The sequence below is a fragment of the Sminthopsis crassicaudata genome, chromosome 2, assembly GCF_048593235.1.
Source record: "Sminthopsis crassicaudata isolate SCR6 chromosome 2, ASM4859323v1, whole genome shotgun sequence".
NCBI lineage: Eukaryota > Metazoa > Chordata > Mammalia > Dasyuromorphia > Dasyuridae > Sminthopsis > Sminthopsis crassicaudata.
The window spans coordinates 25,883,743-25,911,689 of record NC_133618.1 but is presented as its reverse complement, the minus strand read 5'-3'; the positions used below and the strand labels follow the sequence as shown (position 1 = coordinate 25,911,689).

At 40.3% G+C, this 27,947-nt stretch overlaps 1 protein-coding gene across 6 annotated transcripts in view; it reads right to left on the bottom strand.

Moving 5' to 3' along the window:
- Window positions 1-3,054: 3,054 nt before the first annotated feature.
- The window catches only part of SIGLEC1 (sialic acid binding Ig like lectin 1), a 66,017-nt gene continuing 41,124 nt past the window's right edge, over window positions 3,055-27,947 (bottom strand). The window contains exons 20-22 of one of the 6 annotated variants that reach the window (XM_074285514.1): window positions 26,432-26,537; window positions 24,763-24,835; window positions 3,055-3,345 (exon numbers count right to left, since the gene is read on the bottom strand). In XM_074285514.1, coding sequence (XP_074141615.1) covers window positions 3,325-3,345; window positions 24,763-24,835; window positions 26,432-26,537 — 200 coding nt within the window. In that variant the 3' untranslated portion in view covers window positions 3,055-3,324. Of the gene's footprint in view, window positions 3,346-18,576; window positions 19,470-20,099; window positions 22,851-24,762; window positions 24,836-26,431; window positions 26,538-27,947 lie in introns of those variants that run through there. The other 5 variants (XM_074285512.1, XM_074285513.1, XM_074285511.1 and 2 more) reach the window with 5 other exon arrangements.

Genomic DNA, 27,947 nt, shown 5'->3' with positions numbered 1-27,947 from the left:
GAGTATGAAGTGTTCAAAGAGAAGAAAATGGATTGTCGTGTAGCAATGAGGACCCAAATTTGTAGTAGGCTACTCAAAAATTCTGTGACTTCATGACAGAGTGAACTTCAGTTTGTCACTTTATGGCATATTATGAGAGAAAAATAACTTCTTATATCACATGCTGGAAAAAAATGTATATTATAATCCAACTTCTAATGGAGCTAGCATTCAACTGAACTCAATAGTTTCTTCCACAGAAACTCTAGATATTCTTAATATATCTTTAAGAAGGAATAAAATTTTGAGACACTGACAGTTTAACCCTCATTCTGGAGTCAAGAAGACTATCTTTCCTGAGAAAATTATTCTAACTCAGCTTGGTTGTTTTTTTCTCAAGTTTTACACATTCATTTTCATATGATTTTGAGATCCAAATTTTCTCCCTCTCCTATCACCTCATTTCCTCAAGACAGCAAGCAATCCAATATATGTCCAAACATTTTAAATGTTACTTCCATATTTGTCATGTTTTCAAAAAAATCAGACCAAATTAACTCATCCTGTAAAGAAACATTTTGAGCATTATTCTTCAGAAGAGTTTTTAATGGCCATCCTAAAAGTAGGCAGCTGGTAAGTAGGTGGGATAGGGAATAGAGAGCCAGGAGTGGAGTCAGGAAGAACCTGAATTCAAATACAGCCTCCCACACATATTAGTTGTGTGATCCTGGACTTGTCACTTAGCCCCATTTGCCTCAATTTCCTCAACTGGAAAATGAACTAGAGAAGGAAACGGCAAACCATTCCTTTATCTTTGCCAAGAAATGGGATCATGAGTAGTTGGAGAGAACTGAAATGAATCAACAGCGATAGAGCTTAGTGGTGACACTGTATTTCTAGAACTGAGTAGGCAACAGTAACAATGTTAGGTGTGAATTTGATTATGATCTTTCTAAACTATTATATAATTGTTTATCTATTTTTATTGTGTGTAACTTTAATAAAACATACAGATGGGAACTTTATTGTTTACTTAAGCCTAAAACATGAAGTATTATTTTTAGAGATAATTAAAAGCTTATAGAAAAAAACTGGAGTGACAGCTTAATTGATTAGTAATAGAAATGAGGTTATGTGCTTCGGTGACAACTGGTGGGGAGGGAGGGGAGGCAATGGATGGCGTGCTGAGCCTAGGGTTGGGAAGACTTAAATTCATTTCCAACCTAAGACACTTCCCAGTTGGATGACCTTGGACAAGGCATTAAACTGTGGTTGCCTCAGTTTCCTTATCTGTAAACTGGGCATAACATTGCACCTACCTCCCAGGAGGGATGATAATAATAGCACCAATTTCCCAGGGTTATTGTGAGAATCAAATGAAATAATCATAAAATGCTTAGCACATTTCCTGGCACATGGTACATAAGAGCTACATAAATATTAAATATTATGTTTCAATTTTAATAGTTTGTGAGAAAATATCAAAATATATATAGTTAGTTCTCAACATCTTTTGAACTTTTGCCCATCCCCATGATTAATAACCTTGTTTTTCCTTTTGCACCGGCAACCATGAATCTGCTATGTGCAGTAGAGAACAAAATGAGAGGCATAAAGCCTACAAGTTTGTGGAGCAGCTGAGGTCCTACTGGATGCCTCAATGGTTTTATCCATCCTATCATTGAAAAAAGGTCCCCGTGCATTTGTTGTATATTTTCATTGTTTTCCTTTAAAACTCAAGTTTTACACAATTATGCTCCCAAAGCATAGGGCAAGTCCTTCAGGTTCTAAGGTGATATAAAGACATCACGAAGATGTCATAAATCTCTTAGCTTGCGAAGGAGCCAGGATGTATACAATGCATAATCGCTATTGCACGTGCACATCAAGCACATGCAATCCTACAGCCACATACTTACATCCATCCATACATGCACATTCACATATGTACTTGTGCACTCACACGTGCACACACAACCCTAGCAATTTAATAAGAATAAAAGATATTGTTTCTTTTGGGGTCCCACAAAGTGCAAGAGTAAGGAGAATCATGGTTGAATTGGCAAGGAGAATTGTGATAGAATAATGCAACTCTCCAGCAAGAGAGTTGGACCAGGGGTTATCTATAAGCCAAGGTCCCTCCAATCAATCAGTGAAAATACACAAGCAATTGCTAAACCACTGTGCAATAGGGATACAAATAGAAATATGTTGTCCCTGATTGGAAAGTTCTTAACCTGGATTGTGATCTCTTTGGGATCTCCAGTCACTCACCTCCTAGACAGAAGCCTTGCCCAACCTTGGAATGACATTGCCCCATAGTTTGCCCTCCTGATTAATGGAACTTCCAGTTCCATTGTGAACTCCATTTTTCTACTTCTTCTCTCTTCACAAACACACCTTTCTTCCTCTTCTTGCACAACTGAACCACAGGAAAACGACTGACTTAAAGCCGGGGCCATGACCCAAAAATTCTTCTTAGGGGGCTTCCTTAGGGAAAAATGATCAGCAAGTAAATCAGGGATGGGAATCTGGGGAGGATGGGAATTCACTCTGGATTGTTGCATCTCTGCAGCAGTAGCTTTGTCTTTGTGGGAATGCTCTCCTACATCTCTCTCTCTCTACTAGAATTTCCACCTCAGCCCATATGTTCTATCTTCTCCTTGTAGAATGTGAGCTCCCTACAAGTAAAGACTATCTTGTTTTTCTGTATTTATATGCCCAGCATATACTAAAGTAATTACATCATTATAATATTGACAAATAACTGTATATTCTGACATATATTAGTATATGCCATATACGAAGTAGTTAATGAATGCTTTATGTAGCCAATTAGCTATTCCTTCAATGCTCTCCAATAAGGAATGGTAAATAAAATGATTATGGTGTAGAAATACAATGTCAGAGGGTTAGTAAATTCAATAACACACACACACACACACACACACACTTGCAAGACAGTGACATGTTCAGTAGGCCAGATATTTTTTGACCCCACACTAAAGAATTTAACAGAAGCCAAGGCAAAAAGCTGCTATCAAAAAAAACTAACCACTGAACCAAAAAGAAGCATGTTGTTTACTTGTATTTTATTTCCCTGCCAGTTCAATAAACTTTAAAGGGATTTCCAGGTTGGTTCTAGATTGTCTTCTTATTCCTTACATGTGAACATGGAATTGGCCTTAGAACAACTCCATCAAGATCAATATATGTCTTGTGGCAAGCTGGAACATGGATTGACTTATCCTCTGGGAGGTGGCTGTCTTCTCCAAAGAAGAGAAAGTTGTGACTTTCAAGGAACTCACAACCTCTTTAGGTAGCCATCTGGGCAAAGTCCACTTCTCATGGTTGTTGCGTGATCACCTATGCAGAGGGAAAGAAGCACAGGATGGAAGAGGAGCTGGGCTATGTTTTGGGAGTTGACTTTGGCCACTACGTGGAAAGGGGCTTGGAGAAGGGGGAGGGTTGAGACAGGAAGAGCAATGAGTAGGCTATCCAGGTATGAGGCAATGAGGGCCTGAACCAAGGGAGTAAGTGTGTGAGCGGGGAGCAAAAAGCAGCCTTTGAAACTGCCCTTCCCATTCTCTCCCTGATGTTCTCTAGACTTTCACAACTTGGTTCTCTCGTTTCCATTGATACCTCTCTCTTTGCTGGATCTTTATCCACATCATACATGTTCAATGTAAATGAATCCTGAGCCTCTGCCCTAGATCCCCTTCACTTGGTAGCCTCATCTGTAGATTCAACTATAATCTCTATGCAGATGATTCTCAAGTGCATTTCTTCAGCCCTAACTTCTTTTCTGAACTCCAGTCTCACATCTCCAAATGCCCATTAGATCTCAAACTAGATGTTTTATAGACGTCTTAAACTCAACAAGATTGTACAATGAGAGTGGTAGTGCCCCCCGGACCACAAGTCCCTGCTTCTAGCCAATGGCTCATAGTTATCATCTGGGGAGATAGCCCTAGGGAGAAGGGACCAGCTATCCCCAGCTGCCTCCCAAATGACACACACAGACCAGGCCGTCCAGCCTAACTGAAGTAACAGTGGAAGAGACAAGAGGAAGATGTGTCAGGCAAGTCAAACCATCTTGGACACCATCTCCCTTTAGATTCTGGGGGAAACAGCCCCAGATCTTAAACCCCAAAGCTTTGGAAGTGATTGCCATTCCAGTCTGTACTACCAAAGCCATTATTGTGGAAAGTCAGATGGCAAAAAGTTGAAAATCAAATAAGAGAAGAGAAAAAATGGAGATAATAAGAACAGGTTGTTTTTCTAAAAGTTTAATTGAAAAAGAAAAAAGAATTATTAGATAATGCCTTAAGGTGATAGTAGGGTTTTTTTTTAAGAATGAAGGGAAATTTTGTTTTGTTTGAAGGATGTAAAGAAGGAAAGAGGAAATATGGAGCGGTTGAAGACAAAAAGAGAGGGGTGGGAGAATGATGGTGGAACCAATCTTCTGGAGAAGGTGGGGGATGAGGCAGGATGGGATCAAGTATTCTTGGTGAAGAGAAGAGCCTCATTAGAGGCTGGAGGAAAGAAGAAAGAGAAATCTAATCTCACTCCTTGGTGGAGAGGAGAAGAAGAAGGAAAGAGGGGGGTGGCACATTGAGAAAAGAGAAGTTTTGGAACAGTTTTTTGGGTGAGAAAGTTTCAGAATCAATTAGGGAAGAATAAAAAGATGCTTTGATGCTGTAAGGGCAACTTAGCAAGGGTGTGGACTGTTCATAACCCTGCTCAGCAGTAGGTGAGTAAAAGCAGAGAAGACAATGCATGGGATGGATTTCCATCTGTAGAAGCTAGAGGGCAATGGATTCACAAGTGTCAAAGGATAAAGAGATGAATGGCAAGATAGAAAGTGAAAACTGGGAAGGAAGCCAAAACAGAGAACGTACTGATGGCTAGAGGGGATGCCAGGAGTGACGAGGACAGAAGATATGCTTGGGAGAGATGAGACACAGGTAGAAATGGAATGATGGGAAGTATGGTCAGACAGTGGGACATCCACATGTTCATTCAGGGCACGGAATGATTGTAGGACATACAAGGTGTGACTAGCCCCGTGTACAGATGAAGTGAAATAAAGGTAGTGGGATTTCAGGAGTTTGCTGTTCTTGCTCAGTCACACTCAGTTTTGAACAACTCTTTGTGACCCCGTTGGGTGTTTTATCGGCAAAGATACTGGAGCAGTTTGCCATTTCCTACTCCAGCTCATGTTACAGATGAAGGAACTGAGGCAAACTGGGATAAGTGACTTGCCCAGGCTCACCCCACTAAGAAGTGTCTGATGCCAGATTTGAACTTAGGAAAAAGTCTTCCTGAGCCCAGAGCCAGCACTCTATGCGCTATGGTGCCACCTAGCCCTTGAGGTAGCATCGAAGTGCATTTTCCCTAGAAGGAATCGAAGTCCTTGTGAACTATACTGGAGACCAGTACAAAACCAGCGGCTGTGGACTTCCTCCACCAGGTAAAACCTTATCTCCCATCAGAAAAGTACTTCCCGGATGGATTGTCTCTCCGTCAGATTCCCGGTTCCATAGGGAAAAGGCTCTGCTTCTTCCTTACAGCAGGAGCTCTCCAATGCTAGAGCTCTGTCTACCTCACCAGCCACTATCTGGATCCAGCTTAATTCAAACAATTTGGAGATTGCCAACTATGTCCCTGGCCCAGGAGCCTTCCTCCCAAAGTCTGCCGATGATCCCACCATGGGATTTCCTGACTTTACCACAGACCCGATTTCACTTCTGTTCTTATGTCTGCCAGGCAGGGTCAGCTTCGGCCTGGAAACAGATGCCTGTGAGACCTATGGGAGAAAAGGATTTGGCGGAACCAGCCCCAGCAGGGGTGGGGATGAGGCACAGGGAGAGAAGCTCCATTTGGATACCACAGGCAGTCTAGAGTCTGGGGGTCAGAGCTTGAGGAAGTCAAGCAATCACAGGATGAAGAGTCAGAGATCAGGAAGGGAGTCATTCTCATTCTGGCTGTACATTATGGGAGTATTTGCCATGAGGGAAACTGAGGCAGGTGAGTTGGGGGTCTGATTACAAGATTGGATCTGAAGCTACTGGGGGAAGTGAGAGAATATATTGTGTCCATTAGTTCCTGAGGCTGGCAAGGGGGCACTCCAACTGTGGCACAAGAGGAAAGGAGCAAGTTTGTGTGGGGAAACAGTAATCATTCTCTTTGATCACAGAATGACAGAATCAAAGAGCTTGAACAGAAAATAATCTCAATCAGGGGCAGCTAGGTGGCGCAGTGGATAGAGTACCAGCCCTAAATTCAGGAGGACCCGAGTTCAAATCTGGTCTCAGACACTTAATATTTCCTAGCTGTGTGACCCTGGGCAAGTCACTTAACCTCAGCCTCAGAAAAAAAAAAAAAAGTATGAAAATAATCTCAATCAAACAATCCAAAAGCATTGATGAAGAACCTAGTATGTGACAGGCACTGTGCCGGATGTTAAAGATACAAAAACAAAAGCAAAATGATTCCTCCTGACTTCATCAAGTTTCTGCTCTAACTGGGAGAGATATTTTACCATAACTATTCACAAAACGAGATATCAGGCAGTGTGGGTGGAATGCCACAGCAGTAGGTGAGACTTGAAGGAAATTAGGGATGATGATCACGGTGATGGTGGCAGTGGCGATGATGATGGTGGTAGTGATAATGATCATGTGGTGTTTTGCCTATATTATTTATCCCAACAGAGCTTTTATGTTTTCTAAAAGATACCAAAATGTTATCAAAAAGATAAAGGTCGATGGTACAATAATTCTTAAAATGTGGTCCAGGGAGCCCTGAGAATCTCTGAGCTACTTTCAGCGGCTTCTTGAGGTCAAAACGATTGTAATAATAACACTATAATGCTTTCATTTCTAATATTTATATGGATAGATTCTGATATGATAAATATTTAATGTCTAATAGGATAATTTCTAATATGGCAAATAATAGGTAAAGGCCATGTAAATTCAGACTCTTTGGAAGGTCTATAATAATTTTTAAGAGTGTAAAGATGTCCTAGGACGTGGAAGTTTGAGCACGAATGAGTCCATAGAATGCAACTTCTGTGCCTGAAGTGTACTCGTTGTGTAGATATTGGGTGGCTTTAGTGTCTCAGCTTCCAGGAGGCTCTTGCTGGCCTCTTTCTCTCAATCTCAGAGTTACATCATGAAACCACAAAAAAAAAAGTTCCCTGTCCTTTCTCATTGAAATAAGTTGAATATTTCGTTATAATTTCATTCTTAAGGGTGTCCCATCCCTCTGGAGATAACTTCCCCTACAGAGTATTGAATAATGGAATTTTACCTCTGTCTTATCTGAATTTTTGTAATTTTTCTTCCAAGTCTGGGGCACATGTCAAATCAAGCCCAAATTTCCCCTTCTTAGCTACTACAAGCTCGAAGATGTCACTGGCTCCCGCTTTCCATATTCCTCTCATTGTTACCTAAGTTACTGCTCAGACTCGGGTTTAGTTTGTTCCTCCTCCTACAGAAAGATGAAATTATCAGAAATAAATCCCTGTCTAAAACATTTCAACTATTTTGGTTTTTGCAAAGAAGTAGGGAGACAGAGAGAGAGAGAGAAAGAGAGAGAAAGAAGTGGAGAGAAAGAGAAACAGGGAGAGAGTCAGAAAGACAGAGAATCAGAAACAGATGGAATGACTGACCAAAAATATGGAGAAATAAAGAGAATGAAAAAGAGAGAGATAGAGAGAGAGAGACAGATACACAGAGCAAAGTAGGGAGAGGGAGAGAGATACACAGAAAGAGATAGAGACAAAGACAGAGAGATGCAGAAAGAGAGAGTCTGGAACAAAGAGAGACAAAGAGACAGAGAGAGAGAAACAGGAAGAGAGACAAAAACAGAGAGAAAAAGTGAGATACAGAGGGAGACAGACAAAAACAAAAGACAGAGACAATAACACACAGGAAAAGACAGGAACAGAGAGACACAGAAAGACAGAGACAGAGACAGACAGAGACCAACAGAGACAGAAATAGAGACAAGAAAGACGGAGATTGAGACAGAGAAAAGCTTCTTTTTGTGCCAGCTTTAATCGGCTTCCAGAATCTGATTCCACCTTCTGGCCCCCTGCAAGAGGCAGCCATTATAATTCTTGAGGAGGGGATGACAAGCTTACACCTGAACTTTAGGTAAATCACTTTGTCAGCTAGGTGAAGAATAAAATGGAGTGGGGAGAAAATTGAAGCAGCAGATAAACCAATTAGGAAGCTAGCGCAACTGTGGCTCACACACTCCACACAAATGAGCCCCCTGGATCCCCAAGATCTCATTCCTGAGGAAAATAATCCCAGCAGGAAAATCCGCCAGCCCTGGGCAGGCGACCATGCTGTACACAGTGAGTCCATGGCTTTCTGTCCTTGACCTATACAACCTTCTGTATTTACAGAATTGTGAGGGGCCGGTCCTTAGTGCAAGAGTTACAGTTATGTTTCCTTCCCTGCTTAAATAAAGCAGCGGCTCGCCGGCCTGGCACAGACAGAGGCCTGGCATTTGCCCCTCTTCCTTTTGCTGTTTTTACATCATCAAGGCAAAACTTTCAACTCAACTCATTGACAAGTGGACCTTATTGGGAGATGCTGTCTGCCAGTTGTGTGGGAGGCCCTAACTGGCGTGGCACTGCAGGGCCCCTTCCAGATTGCTTCCCCTCACCTGGAAAGCTGCCCAGCCTGTCTAACCCCAGCCTCCTGACAGTGGGAGGCTAGAGAGGAGCCATGAAGTCTGATTACAATCTCTCTTCACTCTCTCCTTTGCTTTCTCTCACTTAGCCCTTCACAGGCACGAGATCTTTTTTACTGCAATGGGGACAACCAAGACTCTCCTGGACTTCACCTTGGTCAGCTACCTGGATGACGTGGAGCTCGCCTTCTATGACAAAAAGCACCAGCAGCTGGTGATCAAGGAGGCTTGGGTCTCCCATGCCCTGGGAGCTGATTTCATTGAAGACAGACAGCAAACGTTGATATACAGTGAAATTGAGTATCTTTGGGCCCTCCAGAATTGGTTTCAGAATGATACTTTGGGTCAAAGTAAGTCTGCCCTGTCCTCCATTGCTTTCATTCTTATTTTTCCTTCTACCCTGGACTTTAAGATTCCAAATCTATGAAGTCACACCATTGAGGTGAGTGTCCAGGGGTCAATGTCTCCAATGCCATGAGCCAGAAAACCTGAATGCCCTAAACCTTAATCTCCACTAAACAACATCAGTGTCGCAGGGTACCAGCTCTACCTCTTAGACCAAACGCAAGGTTCTCTGCCTTCAATAGAACAACAAATCACTGAACCCCCGCAGAAATCATCAATATCTTCTTGTGCCTAAGCTTAGAAACGTGCTGACCTTTATTCCTAACTGGAAAGCCCCCCTTCTTCTGATATGGCTACTGAATCTTGCTGCTTGATTTATAGCCCATGTGAATATATATATAGATATACATATATATGTGTGTATGTATGTATATATATATGTGTGTGTGTGTATATATATATATATATAAAATAATGAGTATATTTTCCTGCTAGTTTATTTTAAAAAGAAGAAATATCTATTAAAAAATAACCAGTCTCTGAATGAATGTTCCCTAACTCTTAAGCTATCCCACCTGACGACAGCTCCCTAGATGACTTCTGATTTTCCCTCTACTGAATAGTTTAACAAGCTCATGGGCTGCAGAAGGGGGTTGTTTACATCATGGCTAATCTGAAGAGTTTTGTCCACACAATCAACCAGTGAATGAGATCTTTCCTCTCCAAACAAGGAACACATGGGAATAAATATGGTACAGGCAGGCAGGCAGGCAGTAAGCATATAATAAGTGCTTATTATGTGGCAGGCAGGCACCGTGCTAAGAGGTAGGGATACAGAGGCAAAAAACAACATTTCTTAACCTCAAAGGTCTTATATTCCAATGAGGGAGACAATGAATAAACAGGTACCTACGAAATTGTAGAAAGAAAAGAGTCAGTAATCTGAGAGGAAAGGTACTAATGATGAAGGGTAATGGAGATGGGGAATAGGAAGTACTGGGAAAGGAAAGTTGAGATCAGAATTAAGTCTAGAAGGAAGCCAAGAAAGCTGGGAGACAGAGGTGAGGAAAAAGAGCATCTCTGGCATAAAGGCAAGTACACCAGTGTTACTGATCACAGAATACATGGAGGGGAAAAAGAACGTGTAAGAAACCTGGGAAAATAGGGAGAAGTAAAATTATACAAACCTTACAACCAGAGTATTTTATATTTGATCATGAAGGTAATAGGGAGCCACTGAAGTTTACTAAGTAAGAACATATCTGAAGTTTAGGAATATCAGCTGAATGAAGTAAGGACTGGAATAGGAAGTCCCTTGAGTTAAAGACATGAGGCAAAGAGCTAATGTTGTAGTCTGGGAAGAAGGTGATGGGTCTGTATTGGTCAATGGCGTGAATAGAGAGAAGGGAATTTATGTGAGACCTTGTGGTGATTTCAGATTAAATTTGTAAAATGGATATAAGAAAAAACTGAGGATAATCTCTAGGTGGTGAGCTGAGTGAATGAGAGGATGATGGGACTTTTGATAATAATAACGAAGCTAAGAAAAAAGAAGAGTTTAGAGGGGAAAGATAATGAATTCCACTTGGATAATGAATGTCCGCTATGGGACATCCAGTTCAATGTGTCCAATAGGCAATTAGAGAGGTGATACTAGAGAGAAGGAGACAGATTACATAGAAAGGACAATAGAATCTATGGAAATTGGTAAAATCACCAGCTTAGTAGAGGGAGAAGAGAAAGGGGCCAAAGCTATTGGGTAAAACTTGGAGGAAGACAAAGCAAAGGAGACTAAGACAGAGGCATCAGACTGTTGGGGGTGAAACAAGAGAAAGAAGTCTTACCCACCTCTAGAGAGGAAGCCATGGAGAAGAGAGTCATCTGACAGTGTCAAAGACCACAAAAGATCACGGGATTGAGAAAGGCCATTAAATCTGGCAATTAAGATGGAGAGTGGCTTCAGTTGAATGATAAAAGCCAAAGGACAGAGGCTTAGGAGAGAGAGGGAAGGAAGGAGGAACATCCACTAGTTGAGGAGGTTTTGTTGTTTGTGGATGAAGGGAACAGAGCTAAGACAATAGCTAGCAGTGATTGTTGTATGGAGAAAATGTCATTTGTGTATTTTAAGGGTGTGTGTAGGCAACAGAGAAATAGATAAGGAATAAAAGAGATAAATAAGAAGAGATGGAAGATTAGTGAGAGAATGTTATAGACACAGAAACATTCAATCTGACATAGGTCACTAACAATCTTTACAAGGTGATCCCTTTCTTTATAAGGCCCACAAAACTCTCCTTCAGGTTCCCATCCTCCCAATCCACTCCACCTATATTAAGCCCTTCTATGATGAAAAGACAAAAAACTCCCTCCCTCCCGCCCCCCCCCCACTGCACTTTAATTCTACTACTCACCCTGGCTTTGTCCTCAAAGGAACCCTTTGTTCTCCCAGGGAACCACACAGTCCAGATTTGGCATAATTGTCACCTGGACCACGACATCCATGTGAGCAGCCGCATCTGGTACGCTATGGATGGGGAGGATTTCCTCCAGATGGATGAGCAGATAAGCCACTGGGTGGCCAAGAAGCCAGAGGCGAAACCCAACCTTCTCCTCTTAGAAAAGATCTACTGCTCCAAGAAGATGAAGCGCTACCTGGAGGACTATTGTATCCAGCCAATGAGGAAAATTCTCCAGTACTCAAACATCCGGGATAATGGTGAGACCCCTTGCCCTCCAGGGGATACAAACCAAGGGTGTGTGTGTAGAAGCTGGGGCTCAGACCAAAGTCTGGAGCTCTAGGTTAGAGTGCCAGGAACCTCAGAGTCACAGTGCAAAAGTCAGCACCATAGAGACGGGAGAATTGTTCTTTCTTTTGGAGAACACAGTGCTGTGTTTTCTATTCAAATACATAATCAGGATTTAAAAAGTGAAGCTTTAGCATCAATGTTGCATGAACTGGGAAAGCATCCAGCGTCAACCCAAGGGAGAAAGGAAGGAATTAGCATTATGTAGCATCTGTGATGGGCCACAGTCTGGGATGCTGGGTCTCCTTTGATTTCAAAACTGTTCCTGAAGGGAGCTGCTGTTATTATTTCAGACTAGGAAATTGAAGGAATCAGAGGTTAAGTGACTTGCTCAGGATTTCCCAGCTACTAAGTGTTGGAGGTCAGGTTTGAATTCAGGAAGATGAGGAATCTATCCAGTGCACCACCACCTGCCTCCAAGGATGAGCTCTGTCTCTGTCCAGCAGCCTAGCTAAAGGCAGAGATAGCCATCACTAGAGAAATAGTCACTGGCTGATGACGCTTGTTTGGTTATTTTTAAATGAACCCGGGAGATCCTGTCCACCTGTAGGTGTTGAGATGTTCATGGGACCTGCAGTGATGAGGTCAAGAGTCTTTTCAAGTATTATCGCTTCAAATACTCTGGTATAACTTACTTTAACTTGTCATGGCTGTTTAGTGATTTAGATATCTCCCGATGGCAAATTATCATCAATATAATCCAAGAAATAATTAAGCACCTACTAGGTACAAGGTACTGGACAAGAAAATGGAGATAGGAATGCTAAATAAAAACAGTCTCTGCCCTGGATGAAATAACATCCTTCTAAGGGGAGTAAGAAAATGTCTTTTAGGATTTTTTAGATACAGCACTCGGCAAATCGGTGAGTAAGGACAATAGGATCAAAGGTCCAGAAGTCATGGTTTGACTGAATTTCAGTTAATATGGAAGGAAATAAGACAACAAGGAGGCCAGGGTGGGAAAAGGGGATAGAAATGAGAGAAAGATTCAGTGTTCAGTTACTGCTAGATGTGATGCACTCTGTACTGATCTCTGCCCACAGTGCCCCCAGAAGTGACTGTGTCCCAACGTAACACTCCAGATGGCAATGTCAGCCTCTCCTGCACAGCCACAGGCTTCTACCCCCGTTCTATCATGCTTCGCTGGGAGAAGGATGAGAAGCTGGTGACGTGGGGGCAGGAGAGCTCCAGCGGCATTTTGCCCAACATCGATGCTACCTTCTACCTCCAAATCACCCTCAAGCTCCAGTCAAGGGACATTGAGCCAGGTTATACCTGTGTGGTGGAGCACAGTGAGCTAGAGACTCCAGCTGTGTACCCCGGTGAGTCTCCCACCCAAAATGGCCTGGCCCTCCCCAGGAGGCCATACTTTGGCGGTAGCCTCTCTAACTCCTCCCCAGGGAAGATCCCCCCCCCCCACCAGAGCAGGATTCCAGTTCTAAATCTCCTATTTCATTATCTCTGTTTATACTGACCGTTGCATAGACGTCAAGATTTCCACCCCCTTTTTCTGATACCTTCATTTCTCCCAGTGCCAGTAAAGCCCCCTGGGATAAGGCCTTGGCATGTGGTCCTGAGCATCCTGGCAGTTGTCACCCTATTGGTGAGCGTGGCTGTGGTTTTCATTACATGGAATAAGAGGAAGACAACAGGTAAATATGTGGGGCCGTCACATGTGGAAACCTTAAAGCTCCGTGTAAAGATGGGGGGTGATGATGGTGATAACAATGGTCATAGTGAGAATTAGGAAAATAACGGTGGTGATGAGCAAGATGGTGACCATAGCAATGATGGCATGATGATAATGACAATGGCCATGAGGAGGAGGCTCCTGCCAAGATGCAAGGTGGTCATGAGGAAAGCTCTTTATTACTGAATCTCAGATCTGGAAACCTCAAAGGTCACTTAGTAAAATGTGTCCATTCACCTTCCTGATCCCAATGTCCTGGACACTGAGAACTAACCACAGTTCTGCAGTGATGGACTGGTCTGGATTTAATTCAAATCTACCCTCAAATGATTCTATATGACCCTGGACAAGTAAATAAATCCCTTTTTGCCTCAGTTTCCGCATCTGTAAAATGGGAATAATAATAGCATTTACCTCCCAGGGTTATTGTGAAGAGCAAATGACAATAATATTAGTAAAGCACTTAACACAGTGCCTGGCACATTGTAAACTCTATGTAAATGTTAACTGGTACCATCATCCTCATCACCATTATTATTATTCTTATGATACCTGCTAATCATGGATGGCCTCCAAGCCTTTGTCCCAGGCCCTCTTCTCTTTTTGCTGGATGCTGTCTCACCTAGGTGTCTCATTAGCTTCCAACGATTTAATTGTTATCTTTATTCAGGTGATAACAGATTTATATATCCAACAGATCTATATATCCAGAGTTCAAGTCCCACATGGCCATCTTTTGTCCTTCTCAGACTAACTGTCACAGACTTAACATGGACAAAAACTAACCTTGTTATCTTTCCCCAAAATAAACCTCAGTACTTCCTCTCACTGTCAAGGGAACCACAGGAACCCAGACTCATATCCTTGATGTCATTCTAGACTGCTTAGTCACATGCCACAATCCAATTCATTAGTATTTTCATTTCAATACGCGCATCCTTCATATGTGTGTATGTGTGTATTATATGTATTCATATGTGTATATGTCTATTTGTCCATGTATCCTTCTCCATTCATGTCGTCGTTCAGTCATTTCAGTTGTGTCTGACTCTTTGTGACCGCATGTGGGATTTTCCTTCTCCAACTCATTTGATAGATGAGGAAACTGAGGCAAGTAAAGTTAAGTGACTTGCCCAGAGTCACACAGCTAGTTAGTGTCAGGAAAATGAGTCTTCCTGATTCCTGGCCTGAATGTTCTGAGCACTATAGTACTTATTACTCCATAACCATGCAATCCTCCTACTCAATAAACTCTAGTGGCTCCCTATTACCTCCAGAGTCAAATATAAAATCCTCATCTCTTCATGACCTGGATCTCTCCTACATTTTCTAATCTTCTCATACTTTTTTCTCCTCCACACCCCGGACGTTCTGGTTACACTGACCTTCTAGCTGTCACTATCACATAACACTGCATCTTCCTTCTGTCTTTGCCCTGACTGTCCTCCATATCCTGATGCTTTCTCTGCACGCCCACACCTTTTAGCTTTCCTTAAGCTCAGTTCCAACCTCCCCGCCCATAAGTGGCCTTTCCTCCAGCTCTGCCTTCAGCTACTAGGATCTTCTCTTTCAAGGTTACATAACCTCTACTCTTTATATATAAACCCTAGCTGGACCTAGCTATTGACATGTTTTCTCTCCATTAAGATTTGAGCCCCTATTGGCCAGAGGCTGACTCTGCCTTTCTTTGCATCCCCAGCACTGGCGTGGTACATAAGAAAAAGTAAGCACTTAATAAATGCTTTTTGACTAACTTTCAAGTCCAATGGATCTATCAGCTCTCTCCTTTGGCCCCTCAGTAAGTTTGAATTCACTAGCAAAAATCTGTTGGTCACATTGGATTTGTTGTCACCTATAAACCTAAGTTTGTTTTTTGTGTTTTTGTTTTTTCATACAAACTGTCATTTAGTCACTGCTCGTTGCTTTTTGAGCTCAGGTACTCAACCAAGCCTGAATTCACCTGACTTTACTATCATCCAGCCCATATCTCTTCATCTTGATCACAAAAATAGCATGAGAAGCTTTACCAAATCATTTGCTAAAACCCTAATATACTATGTCTTGCATTTCCTTGTTTTATCAGCCTAATAACTCTGTATTTTAAAAAAATCAGTCATGACCTTTTTTTTTTTTTTTTGAAGAGCCTGTGCTGATTCTTAGTGATCATGACCCCAAAAAAATCCCAGGAAAAAAAATTATCTTAGATTTCACCACTCTGTTTGTCCAAACACAGATACTCTTCCATCGACTCTCATACTCTCTGAGTTCTATGTCCTGGATTTTGAAATACTCTGTATATTCTCTCTGTATTCTCTGTAGAGGCTCATTTTCCCAGATACATGAGACAAGAGCAATTCTGCTGGGAGCCACTTCCCCCCCCCCCCCCCAGCCTGAGCACAACTGAAACTGCTTCAGGGGAGACAATGAGACCCAAGGCTTGACACAATTGGGTTTTGGTCAGCACTAAGGCGGAAAGAACTAACTGGTCCCAATGGGGATTATGCCATTAGCATCCCACTCTAAGCTGTCTGACTCAACCAGTCTGACCACATTTATATATTACATGCAAATGGGTCAGTGAGTGGTCATTATTTATTATATTACCATTCTCTTCTTCTTCCACTAGGCTGCAGTGTCTCACCAGGCTCTGCAGATAACTGATCCTGGGGTCCCAAAGGCTGTACCAATAGAGTCCAAGATCTGACATGTCCTACTTGTCTGGAACATTTGCCAAGGATTGTTCTGTGCAGCTGCCAACCCAGTAGAGATGAGCTCAAGGCAGTGAACCACATCATCAGCCATCTGGTGCTGGTTTCTTTTGTCAACAGCAATTCATTGAACGAGATATAATCTAACTCGTGAACTAGATAAGGATATGTAAGGAAAGAGATCCTTTGAATAATATCGCCAATAACATTGATTAATGGCAGAATGAGAACATCATGAGAAAATATAGTAAGCCAGAGTAGTCAGACACAATTTTCCCCTAAACCAAGGAATCCATAAGCAGAGAGCATGATTTATTTACCCATAGAAAAGCTTTCCCCAAAAAAATGTAAGCCGGGAGGGGGGTAGGCACTGGCTTATACTCCACAGGAACATTTTAGAACAAGTGAAATGAAATTCCTATCCATCCATTAGACATAAATCTAGCTGTTCCTCGACATTCAGAAGCAGCAACAACACTGAGACATTATCTATTACAAATGAAGGTATATCCCATCTCTTACCTGTAGAAGACTTGGTCTTGCTACCTCTATAAGAGATCACAATTATTTTAAGGTTTACAAAATCCTTTTTTTTTCCCATAATAAGCTTGACCAAAGACCAAAGAACTTTGACCTTGAATGAACTTCGGGGCTCATGAGCAGGGGATCTGGAAGGAAGATCCTTTATAGATCCTTCCGACTTAGGATCAAATAAGATCACACATGTTAGTGCTTAAAGCCTCTATAAGTGCTATCAACTATCATCTGATCATCATCAATTATTATTATCATTATTATTTGCCTATGCCCTATTAAAATCAACAAGTACTTATAAAGTTCCTACTATGTGCCAATTACTGTGTTAGGTGCAGGATAAGAAGACAAATATGGGATAATCTAGTCCCTTCCTTCAAGAAACTACCTTATGCTCCTGTTCTCACCTGCTCCCAGGAAAGTCTGCTGTGAGGACCCCACTGAGAAGGTACTGTCAGTAAGGAAATGGCAAGTGATATTGGCTTTTATGAGTTCAGGGGTCCAGAACTTTGTGTCCTGGACCCCTGTGATATCAGGTGAAGTCTATGGACCTTTTCGCTGAATAATGCTTGTAAATGTGTAAAATAAAATGCATAGAATTACAAAGGAAATCAATTCTGTTGAGATCTAGTTGTGCATTTATTTCTATCTACATATATATATATATATATAGATAGATATAGATATAGATATAGATATAGATATAGATATAGATATAGATATAGATGTATACATATAACAAGTTCATGGACAGCAGGTAAAAATCTCTTATGGCACTATGTGGGCAGCTAGGAGGTGCCATAGTGCATAGGTGAGTCAGGAAGACTTCATGATTTCAAATCTAGCCTCAGACACTTAGTAGCTGTTTTACCCTGAGTAAATCACTGTACCCTGTTGCCTCAGTTTCCTCATCTGTAAAATGAACTGGATAAGGAAATGGCCAATCACTCTAGTAACTTTGTCAAGAAAACCCCACGTAGAGTCTCAGAGACTCACAAATCCCTGCACAGTTCCTGGCACATGGCAAATAAGCAATGCCTTAGCTAGCTAGCTGTGGTTACAAATGGATCAATGTTCAACAAGCAATTTCTTCCCTCTGATTTTTGGAACTCTTCTCTGCCTACAGAGTCCATCATGCTGGGCCTCAGAGAATCTTAGACACGGGATTGCAAAGGGGTCCTGACCTAGAGCGTTGACTGGGACATCCAGGACCCAGAGACCTGGTTGAGAAGAACCAGAGTAATAATTGGTAGCCCAATCTAGAACAAGCAATGCTAGGGAATAGCCCAGCAGGACTCAAGAGCCCAACAACCTGGATGAGGGATAAAGTTTAGACAATGCGATGAGTCAGCAAATCTGGGCCAATTAGGGAATGAGTGAACAAATTGTTGTATGTGATCACAATGGAATATTACTATACTAAAAGAAATTATGAGCTCAAAATCTTCAAAAAATATGGATAGACTTTGCATGAAATAATGAAGAGCAAAATGACCAGAACTAAGAGGATGTTGTCTCTAAGTAATAGTAATACTGTTTTAAGAACAACTTTGAATAACTAAGTCATTTTGACTATTATAAATACTCAGATCACTGCAAAGAACAATCGAAGAAGCCTTCTGAAGCCAGAGAAGAAAGAACTAATAAATAGAATTATGGATAGAGTGATTTTACATATTTGTGTCTAATGGTTGGGGAAGGGAGAGGGGAGATAGGGGGAGAAAAAAAATTCACATCATAAATTTATTATATATTTAAAAGGAATAGCAAATAATACACAATAGATTTGCAGTTTCATGTGCAATCATATTTTTATTTTTCTACTTTTATGGAAATTTTTTTTACAATTCCTTTTTCACAAATGCAATTTCACAATTTCACAATTTCACAAAAAAACAAAGATTTTTTAAAAGATAGCAGCAATCTCTCTATTCACATTTTCAGTTTATGCTAATGAGGCTCCCTTGAATTGCTTCAACTTTGCCTGTTGCCCTGAAGCTTCCTTTCCAAATGGGCCCTTCAAAGCTGACTACTAAAAGCTCGCTGCCATCTTGCCAACGTTCCCCTATGAATTTACCAGGAGGCAGCTAGAAGGGCCATAGTGTGCTGAGCCCTTTACCTGGACTCAACAGCAAAAACAACACAATACCTGAAAATATAATTTCAAAAAAAAATCAAAAAATCATATTTTTGTTGTTCGATTATTTCAATCATGTCCAACTCTTCATCCATTTGGAGTTTTCTGAGCAGAGATATCAGAGCGGCTTGCCATTTTCTTCTCCAGCTCACTTGACAAATAAGGAAACTGAAGCAAACAGGGTTAAGTGACTTGCCCAGAGTCACACCATTAATAAGGTCACAATTGAATTCCTGATTCTAGGCCCAGCACTCTATCCACTGAGCCACCCAGCTACTCCTAGATCATGTTTTTGGTCAACAACTTCTGCCTGAATGTATAGGACAATACAAACTTCTTATACGTGACCCTTATATGTGACTTCTTATATGAAACTCAATTTCTGGAATAGTATCCTCTGGAATAGGTAAACACCAACCACAGGATTAAATAAACAGAGTATTCCATGGTATGGTGGAAAGAGACTTAGACTGTGTCAAGAAACTGGAATTTTAATTTTGATTCTGCTACTGATTCATCACTGGATCTTTGGAGTCTCTTAACCTCACGTAGATTATCTGCTTAAAAAAAAAAAAAAAAAAGAAAAGAAAAGAAAAAGGAAAAGATTGGACTAAATGATCTCTTAGCTATTAGCAACAGCAGCTCTATACTATGGCTGAGCTCCAACTTGATTCCCAAGATCCCCAACATCATTTTCTCTCACCAGACACTGGAGTGTTTATATCTTCAACCTCATCACTCCCAAGATCTTGAATTTAGAAATCTCCACCTATCATCACCTCTTATACTGCCGTCTTACCCTTTGTTTTACTTCTCCTAAAGAAGTACCCTCAATCTCCACACATTGTGACCCTTCACCATTCTAGTCATCTTTTTCAGGACACTTCCAGATTATCAACATCATTTCTTAAGTGTAGTTCCCCAGAACTAAGCACAGTATTCCTGCTTCCCTCTGAATATAAGATTCTGTCTTCCCTGAACTCTCAGTAATAACTGATGGACTGGTGTATACATGATGGGCAAGTTATTGTCTATTCTTCTACCCTGGAACAAATAGCCCTTGTCATTCAACCACCTCTTCATCCATGGGGAACAAAAAATGATCCTGGAAGGTTTGACCAACCTCTTGGTATCTCATCAGGAAGATTTTCAGAGCAAAAAGAAAGGTTATGTCAGAAATTCAATTACAAGCAAACTAACAAAATTTTATTAAGCATCTATTATATGTAAGACATGGTGCTAAGCACTGAGGATACTCCAACAAAAACGATAGTCCCTACTCTCAAGGAGCTTACACTCTACTTGGAATACAACATGGATCCACAAAAAATAAATAATTTCAAGGTACTTTAAGAAGGGTGAGGGCCAAAATCTTACCAAAATGAATGTTGAAAACTATCTCTACATGCATTTGGAAAAATAAAATATTAAAAACTTAAGGGGGAAACTTAATGGGTCAACCAAGAAAGACTTTATAGAGGAGGGATGGTACATGAAGTAAGTCTTGAAAGATAATGAGGATTTTGAGAATGAAAAGTGAGGAAAATCTGTGCAAAGATTCAGCAATGTAAGATGAAAGGACAAATGTGGGGAAGAGACCAGTGGCACAATTTGGCTAATACAGAGAGCAGAAGTGTCAAGCATACTGCTTATAAACAACATGGTAAACAACATGGCCAGTGCAGCCATGTAATGTAATTGGGAAATATTTAACAAAGTAAGTAAAAATACAATAGAATATAGGTAATATTAATTTCTGGTTTTTTAAGTCAGTATGCCCTAGAATTTAGTGGTCTCATTTCTTTTTGAGCTTGACATCAGTGACAGAGAACAAACATAGAGAAAAATGAAATTAACTGCGTAGAATTAACTGCGTAGAAAGGTACAACCAAGTATGGAGGGCTTTAAATGCCAAGTGAAGAAGTTCATATTTGCTCCAAAGGAATAGGATGGCATTGAAGCTATTTGAGGAAGAAAGGGCAACTGAGTCTGACCTGTGCTTTGGGAATTTACCTTTAGCCCATCAAGTAAAGGATGGGTAAAATGATGAGAGATAAAGCAAGAAGACTATTTTTGTTTTTGTGAAACAGAATAAAGTGACTTGAAACTAGTTAAGTGTCCAGTGTCTGAAGTCACATCTGAATTCAGGTCCTCCTGACTTCAGAGCTGGTGCTCTATTCACTGTGGCACCTACCGGTCCTCAAGAAGACCATTTAGTGGGCAATTACAACACAGGAATCAAGATGGGATATGAATCTGAACTGAGCCATCTAACACACCAGGCAGATGGAGACATCACCTGAGTACCTCCCTGAAGCAAGGAAAAATCCCTATGCACACTAGAGCATCTGGAAAGAAAACTTCTGCAATTCTCTGTCACTCTTCACTTTGGCTACATAGTATGAGAAATAACAGCTTTGAGAGGCTCTTGCTCTTTGCCCTCTGTCTGTTCATGGACCTGGTCTCTTCCAATTCCAACTTTGAGGTCAGATGGCAAATGAACAGAGGTAGAAGGAGGGGGGAGATTTTCTACTCCAGGACAACATGATCTACAGATTTATTGATTGTCATTATTTTTTTTCAAATCTACCTTGAGCTCTTAAAAAAAAAAGTGGGTGGATAGATGTGAGACATTTATTTTTTTTTTATTTTGATATCTTCCCTTCTCTATGCCTGATCCAGACTAGAAGTCCGGAAGCTGTGTGTGTGTCAGATCAGCCCCAGTGGGGGATAAATGCTGAATAAAGTTGATAGAAAAATCAAAGAGATAACTAATCATAAATATGGAAATAATAGTGAAGACTGCATGACTGGATAAGTGGAAGGATGAAAATTCATTAGTAAATATTTACAGCCTGCCAAGTCCTGTGCTAAAAGCTTCAGATACAAAAACAAAAACAAGACTGTTCCTGTTCTCAGGGGGCTAACATTTAAAGGAAGGAGACAATACATATAGTAGAGTCAAGTCAAGCAAGTAAAGAAGTTCATGACTTGAAATCAAGGAATACAGAATAGAGCACTTTCAAGCTTTCTGGACAGAAAGACCAAAGCTCAACAGAAATTATGAAATTCAAAAGCAGTTGAAGGAATACAATGACCTCTGGAAAAACAGAGGAGAAGAAGAGGTTAGGATAAGACTGTTCCTTCACTCTAGTCTTTAGAAAAGAAAGGAGTCCCTAAGATTTCCTTTAAAGTTCTGCAATAGAAATGGAGATGGAGATTACAGGAAATTTTTCCAGAGGAAAATATTGTAGTTTATCTCCACAAAATCTGAACATCACAGTAATGGCAGTCATAGGATCACATAATTTGACCTGAGGGACCAATGAAGATCACCCAGTCCAAAGCTCACATTTTATAGATGAGGAAAGAGAGACCCAGAGAGTTTAAATGGCTTCTGAGATTCTCACAAGCAATAGACACCAGAGAAGTTTACTGACGCCAATCCAATCTTCTTTTCATAAGGCCAGGCCACTTCTCCGATAGTGATAATGATGATTTATCTTGGGGGACAAACCCCAAAACACAACTCATAGGGGGAAAGAAGAGATGTGAGGATAGAAGGCTAAAAGCTTGTCCAATTCTCAAAGGCTTTTATGGACATTCATTGGTTCCCAGGAGAAGAGGGAAGAAGATTGCAGGAGAAATGGGGAAAGCAAAGGGAGGAATAAGATGGGGAAAGGCATATTATTAACTCTTTCTTCAGAATCCCCATTGGAAGCAACAGTCCATAAAAGATGGGCAAAAAAAGAGCACACTCTGTTCCTCCCACATTTCCACTAGCTAGTGCCCAGAATCCTCTGGAAATTAATTTAGAGGGAGATATCCGGATCTGGTCTAGAGAAGCCAGAATTTATCAAAATATTTTCATTGGACTTGGTGAGAGCTACTTCTGACTTCTTTGCAAGACCTTCAGGTTCTCTGATTTCAGTTTCTTCCACCTGTCAGGCAAAAAAAAAAAAAAAAAAAAAAATGGCATGGCTCCAGTCAGTGGAAAGAGCGTGGCACTCATTGAACTAAGATAAAGGCTCACTTCCTTGTTTGGACCATGAAGATTCACAAAGAGGAAATGGCTCTTGTCCCTAATCAAATCCTGACTGTCATTTATTGGCTCAGTTTCTTCATCTATAAAATGAGAAAATTGAATTCATTGCTCTCTAAATTCTATCTCAGTTCTAAATCTATAATTCCATTGTTTCTCTTCTTAGGAATTTGAGAAAGCAGGATCCTAGGCTATAGGAAGCCTAACCTGGATCTCTGGAAAATAGGTTGTCCCAATATAATAGCATCTAATCAGAACTGAAGCCCTCCTTCAACTGAATTTGCCCCAAAGCCCAAATATTTCTAGTTATAGCTCCGTGAGATCTAAAAGGCTAACCAATGGATGGAAAGATTTCAAAAACCACCCAACAATGGATTAAGACTGTTGGCCAGCCTAACTGAGAACAGAGCAACTCATCATTAAAAAAGCAGAAAGCAAGAATAATTATTTTTCTGGCCTCAGCCAGAGGAAATGCTATATTAAAGGGCAATGGTGGCACAGGGAAGGAGTGTGTGTGTTAGCAAAACCAGGGAAAAAGAACTTAAGTATGGGCTTTGATTGATTTTGTTATATATATTAATTATTATGTATTACATATAATATAATATTAATAATAAATGTAAATAAAATAAATATTTATAAACCCATTTTTTGGGTTTATTTTGCAGCTATTACTTTACTGAACTATTAAAATTATGAATACTTTCTTTGCTGGTTCTCTAGAGTTTTCTAAACAAGTTACAAAGAAGGATAATTTTTTTTCTTCTTTGTCAATATTTATGACTTTAAATTCTTGCTCTTGTCTTATACCATTATCTTAATGGTCAGAATACTGACACAGCTGAAATCAGATCTTCTGAAGCAATTAGCACAGCAGCTTGGACCAGTGTAGAAAGAAGAAAAAATGATGTATAGTGTCTCTACTTTACCATCCATGGGGTTCTTTTCTAAGTAGGGATAGAAGAGCCTTTCAAACAAGTGCAAAAACAATAGTCATAGCTAAATCCATTAAGAACTAAGGGAATAAATCAGAAAAGTCTGCTTGATAGGGGTAATCAACACAAGATGACAAATTAGGAAGCCAGGTAAAAGGTATTGAAGGGCTAAGCTAGTATGATTAACATGGTGTGAAAGAGGAAGTAGGAAACATGATGAGATTTGGCAACTAACTAGATGTAAGGAGGGTAAGAATGGGAAATGGGTAGGGAGAAAGAATGAAGAATTCATAAAGACTCCAAGGGAGCAAACCAAATCTTATGGGGTAGAATAAACAACTACAGACCCCAGACACGGGGTCTTCTTTCCTAATCTTAGGAAAATCTTCCAGAATGTGGCTATTCAATTTTATCAAGATTCTTCCTATTTTCTTTGTTCTCCTCCTGAAGGAAAGATGAAGGCCACTTCTGGTGCAGTGGATAGATGATTGGGCTTGGAGTCAAGAAAACCTGAGTTCAGATCTCAGACACTTATCATCTGTGTAACCCTGGGGAAAGCACTTAACCTCTGTTTGCCTCAGTTTCCTCAACTATAAAATGGTGATAATGATAGTACTTACCTATATCTCAGAGTTGTTGTGAGGATCAACTGAGATAATATTTGTAAAAGTACTTAGTACAATTCCTATTTCTTAGCAAATATTATATAGATGCTTACTCTCCATTCCCTTCCCTCCTCCTCTTGTCCTACCCCTATCCCTCAACTCTATATGTCAAATTCATTGACAAGTATGTATCTTCAAGACTGCCCCTGGAAAGGGAAACTAGAATCAAGAACATGCAACCAAACTAGAGGAGAAAAAACAAAAAAGATACCTGGGGTTTCTCTTTCTGGGAAGTCATCTCTACTAGGTTCTCATCAGCATTCAACTTATGGAAGAGGTTTTTCCTAGTAGAAAAAAAGTGAGACTGTTTTCTACCTTTATTCTGCCATCATTCTTCAACCATCCCTAGCCTACCTAAATTCTCATTTCCCATCCAGCCAATATACATTAAGGAAGAAGTCTGTCTCAGACTCCAACAGATCAGATAAGATCACACTTCCCCAGAAAAGAGATAGAAGAAAGGGATGAATAACATGAAAAAACTCTTCTCTTGTCTATTGCCCCTTCTCCATCTTCACTTGGACTTGGGAAAGCAGGAGACATGTAGGTGGGATGGTATAATGGAATGAGAAGAGTCTTAAACTAAAAAGATTTATTCTGAAGTCCTGTCTCAACCAAATTATCCAAAGCAGGAAGAAATCTTTTGGTCATGGGATGACAGATTTAGAAGAGACAATAACATCTCTTTTTGTGTTCCATATGATGATTTACTTAGAAAACCCCAGAGAACTAGCAAATAAATATTTATGACATTGAGTGGTTTTAGTAAGGTAGCAAGATTCAAAATAAATCCATAAAACAGTCAGATCTCACACTTTCCATTTTTTTTTCTAATATAAGATAGTTTCTAATTTAAAGGCAGGTATGTAGTATACTACATTAGAGTACTGGACCAAGAATCAGGAAGATCTGAGTTATAATTTTGCTTTAGGCACTTAGTAGCTGTGTAATCCTGGGAAAGTCATTTAACTTTCTCCATCTTAAGTTTCTTCATGTGCAAAGTAAGGATAATACCTATCTCGACCTATCTCAGAGTTGTGAAATGAAATGTGAAAAGTTTCACATAAATACTACATATTAATAATAATAATAAAGTTAGATGCTGCTCCACACCTCATTATGGTCTTTCAGGAGATCATTCATTTCCTTCTTGCTGGGGCCAAAAAAGGTAGGAAAAATAGGCATCATTTATCCCCATTTTATAGATGAGGAAAAAAAATGTTCAGACAGATGAGTGAAATTTAACATTACACAGCAAGTAAGACTCAAAGGTTTATTGGCTCATAGATTCAGAATTGGAAGGGAGAAGCAATGCATTTTAAAGCCTTTGTTTTATATTTTAAAACTCAGTGAGGGGAGTTGATTTATCTGAATTTGATTTTCTTCATTTCTTAAATGGAAATAATGAGCCTGCTCTCTCTACTTCCTAGAGTGGTTGTAAAATTTGAACAAAGTCATGTAAATAAAGAGTTTTATAATCATAAAATACAATATAGTTGTGCAATAGTAATAGCAGTAATAGAAGTAGTAATAGTAACAGTAGTAGCAGCAGCAGTAGCAGTAGATGTAATTGTGGCGGCAGCAGCAATAGTAGTAGTAATCATTGTCATCCTTGATAAGAGTTCAAATCTTGCCTTAGATACATTAGCATTTTACAAATATTAAAATGTTATACTAATTATACAGGGAGATGAAGGAAAGAGGAAGAAAAGGAGAAAGAGAAGGCAAAAAAAGTTAAAAAAAAAAGGAGTAAGTAAAGAAAGGGGAGGAGGAGGGAAAAAGAAGAAGAAAAAGAAGAAAGAAGAGGAAGAGGAGAATAGCAAAAAGAGGAAGAGGTCCAGAGGAGGACTAGAAGAAGAAACCTTTCCAGACAGTTTTACCTTTTCCAGATGTGAATGGTCGCCATACCCAAGAGCAATAATAGGCAGCAAAACAGCACCATGAAGATGATAAAGAGCAGCTGATACAGGCTCAAGTGGTCAAGAACTGTAAGACCCAAGTGAAAAAGTCCACTTAGAAGGTTCATTAGTTTTTCCACTCCCAAAATATGCATCTTCTTCATTGTCTTCTAGGTCATCTTTAGCTTCTTGTCATTTAAATCAATTAAGTATCTATTCTAAATCACACCTAGATACTAGAGGTGGAAAGACAAAAAGCAGCATGCATTCTTCCCTCAAAGAGCTTCAAGGTACCAAAGAATAGAGGGAAAGAATCAAAGGTACACATTTAGGTCAATGCAAACTATAGACAAAGCAACGGTAGTGAAGACTGGGTACCAGCATCTGGCAGACAGAACGGATTCTTAGAAGAGATGATACCCAAGCTGAGCCTTGAAGAAAGCTAGAAGTAAAGAGTGGATAGAAGTAAAAAGGGACCACATTCCTAGCATGGGGAAGAGCCTTTCCAAGGCTATATAAGTGGAAAATGGAATGTTGAATATAAGGTCAGCTTCAGTCTGTGAGGAAGAGCAATGTGTAATAAGGCTACAATGTTAAACTGTAAAAGGGCTCCAAATGCCAATAGAGGAGCCCTATAGATTGTCCTAGGAAGAATCCTGGAATTCTCTTGAGTAGAGGGCTGACATGGTGTAAATGGCACTTTGGGAATGTCATTTTTTTTGTGGAGGATGTGGATAAAGGGTGGATTGTAAAGGAAAGAAACTAGATGCAGACAGACCAGTTAGGAAGAAGGGGTGCTGCAATGTTTCCAGTGCAAAATGATGGGGAGGAGGAGGAGGAAGAGCAGAGAAAAAGAAGAGGAGGAAGGTGAACAAGTATAGTGGCTGGGTAAGGATAGAGAGATGTCTAACGATAAAAATGTTAGAGAGATGGAATTGACAAAGCTTGACAATTAAATGGAGATGTATAACTAGGGAGAGGAAACAATTGAAGATGAATCTTAGATCAAGAATGAACTGGAGTGATAGGAAGAGATATAAAAGAGATAAAGAAATTAGGAAGAAGGGAAGGTTTAGAGCAAAGGATAGTAAGTTCCATTTTGGACATATTGAGTTTGATGTGTTTTCAGATATCCAAGTAGAGAGGCCCAGTAGTATTTAAAGATAGGAGGCTGGCATTTGGAAGAGCGATGAGAACAGCATATAGAGATCATCACCTTCACAAAAATTGTCTACATTAACTTTATCTTTCAGAGGAGATAACTGAGACAGAGTTAGAAAGAGAAGAAATGGTAGCCAAAGACAAAGCCTTGGGATACACCCACAACCAGCAACAGAATATGGATAATGATTTAGCAAAGTAGACCATGAAGTAGCAGCCAGATAGGTCAAAGGGGAACCAAGAGAGAGCTGTGTCATAGAATCAGTACATCTTAAGTGCTGAGCACTGTGTTAGCCACTATGGGATGTATCATCCTGCCCACTGAGAGCTTACAGTT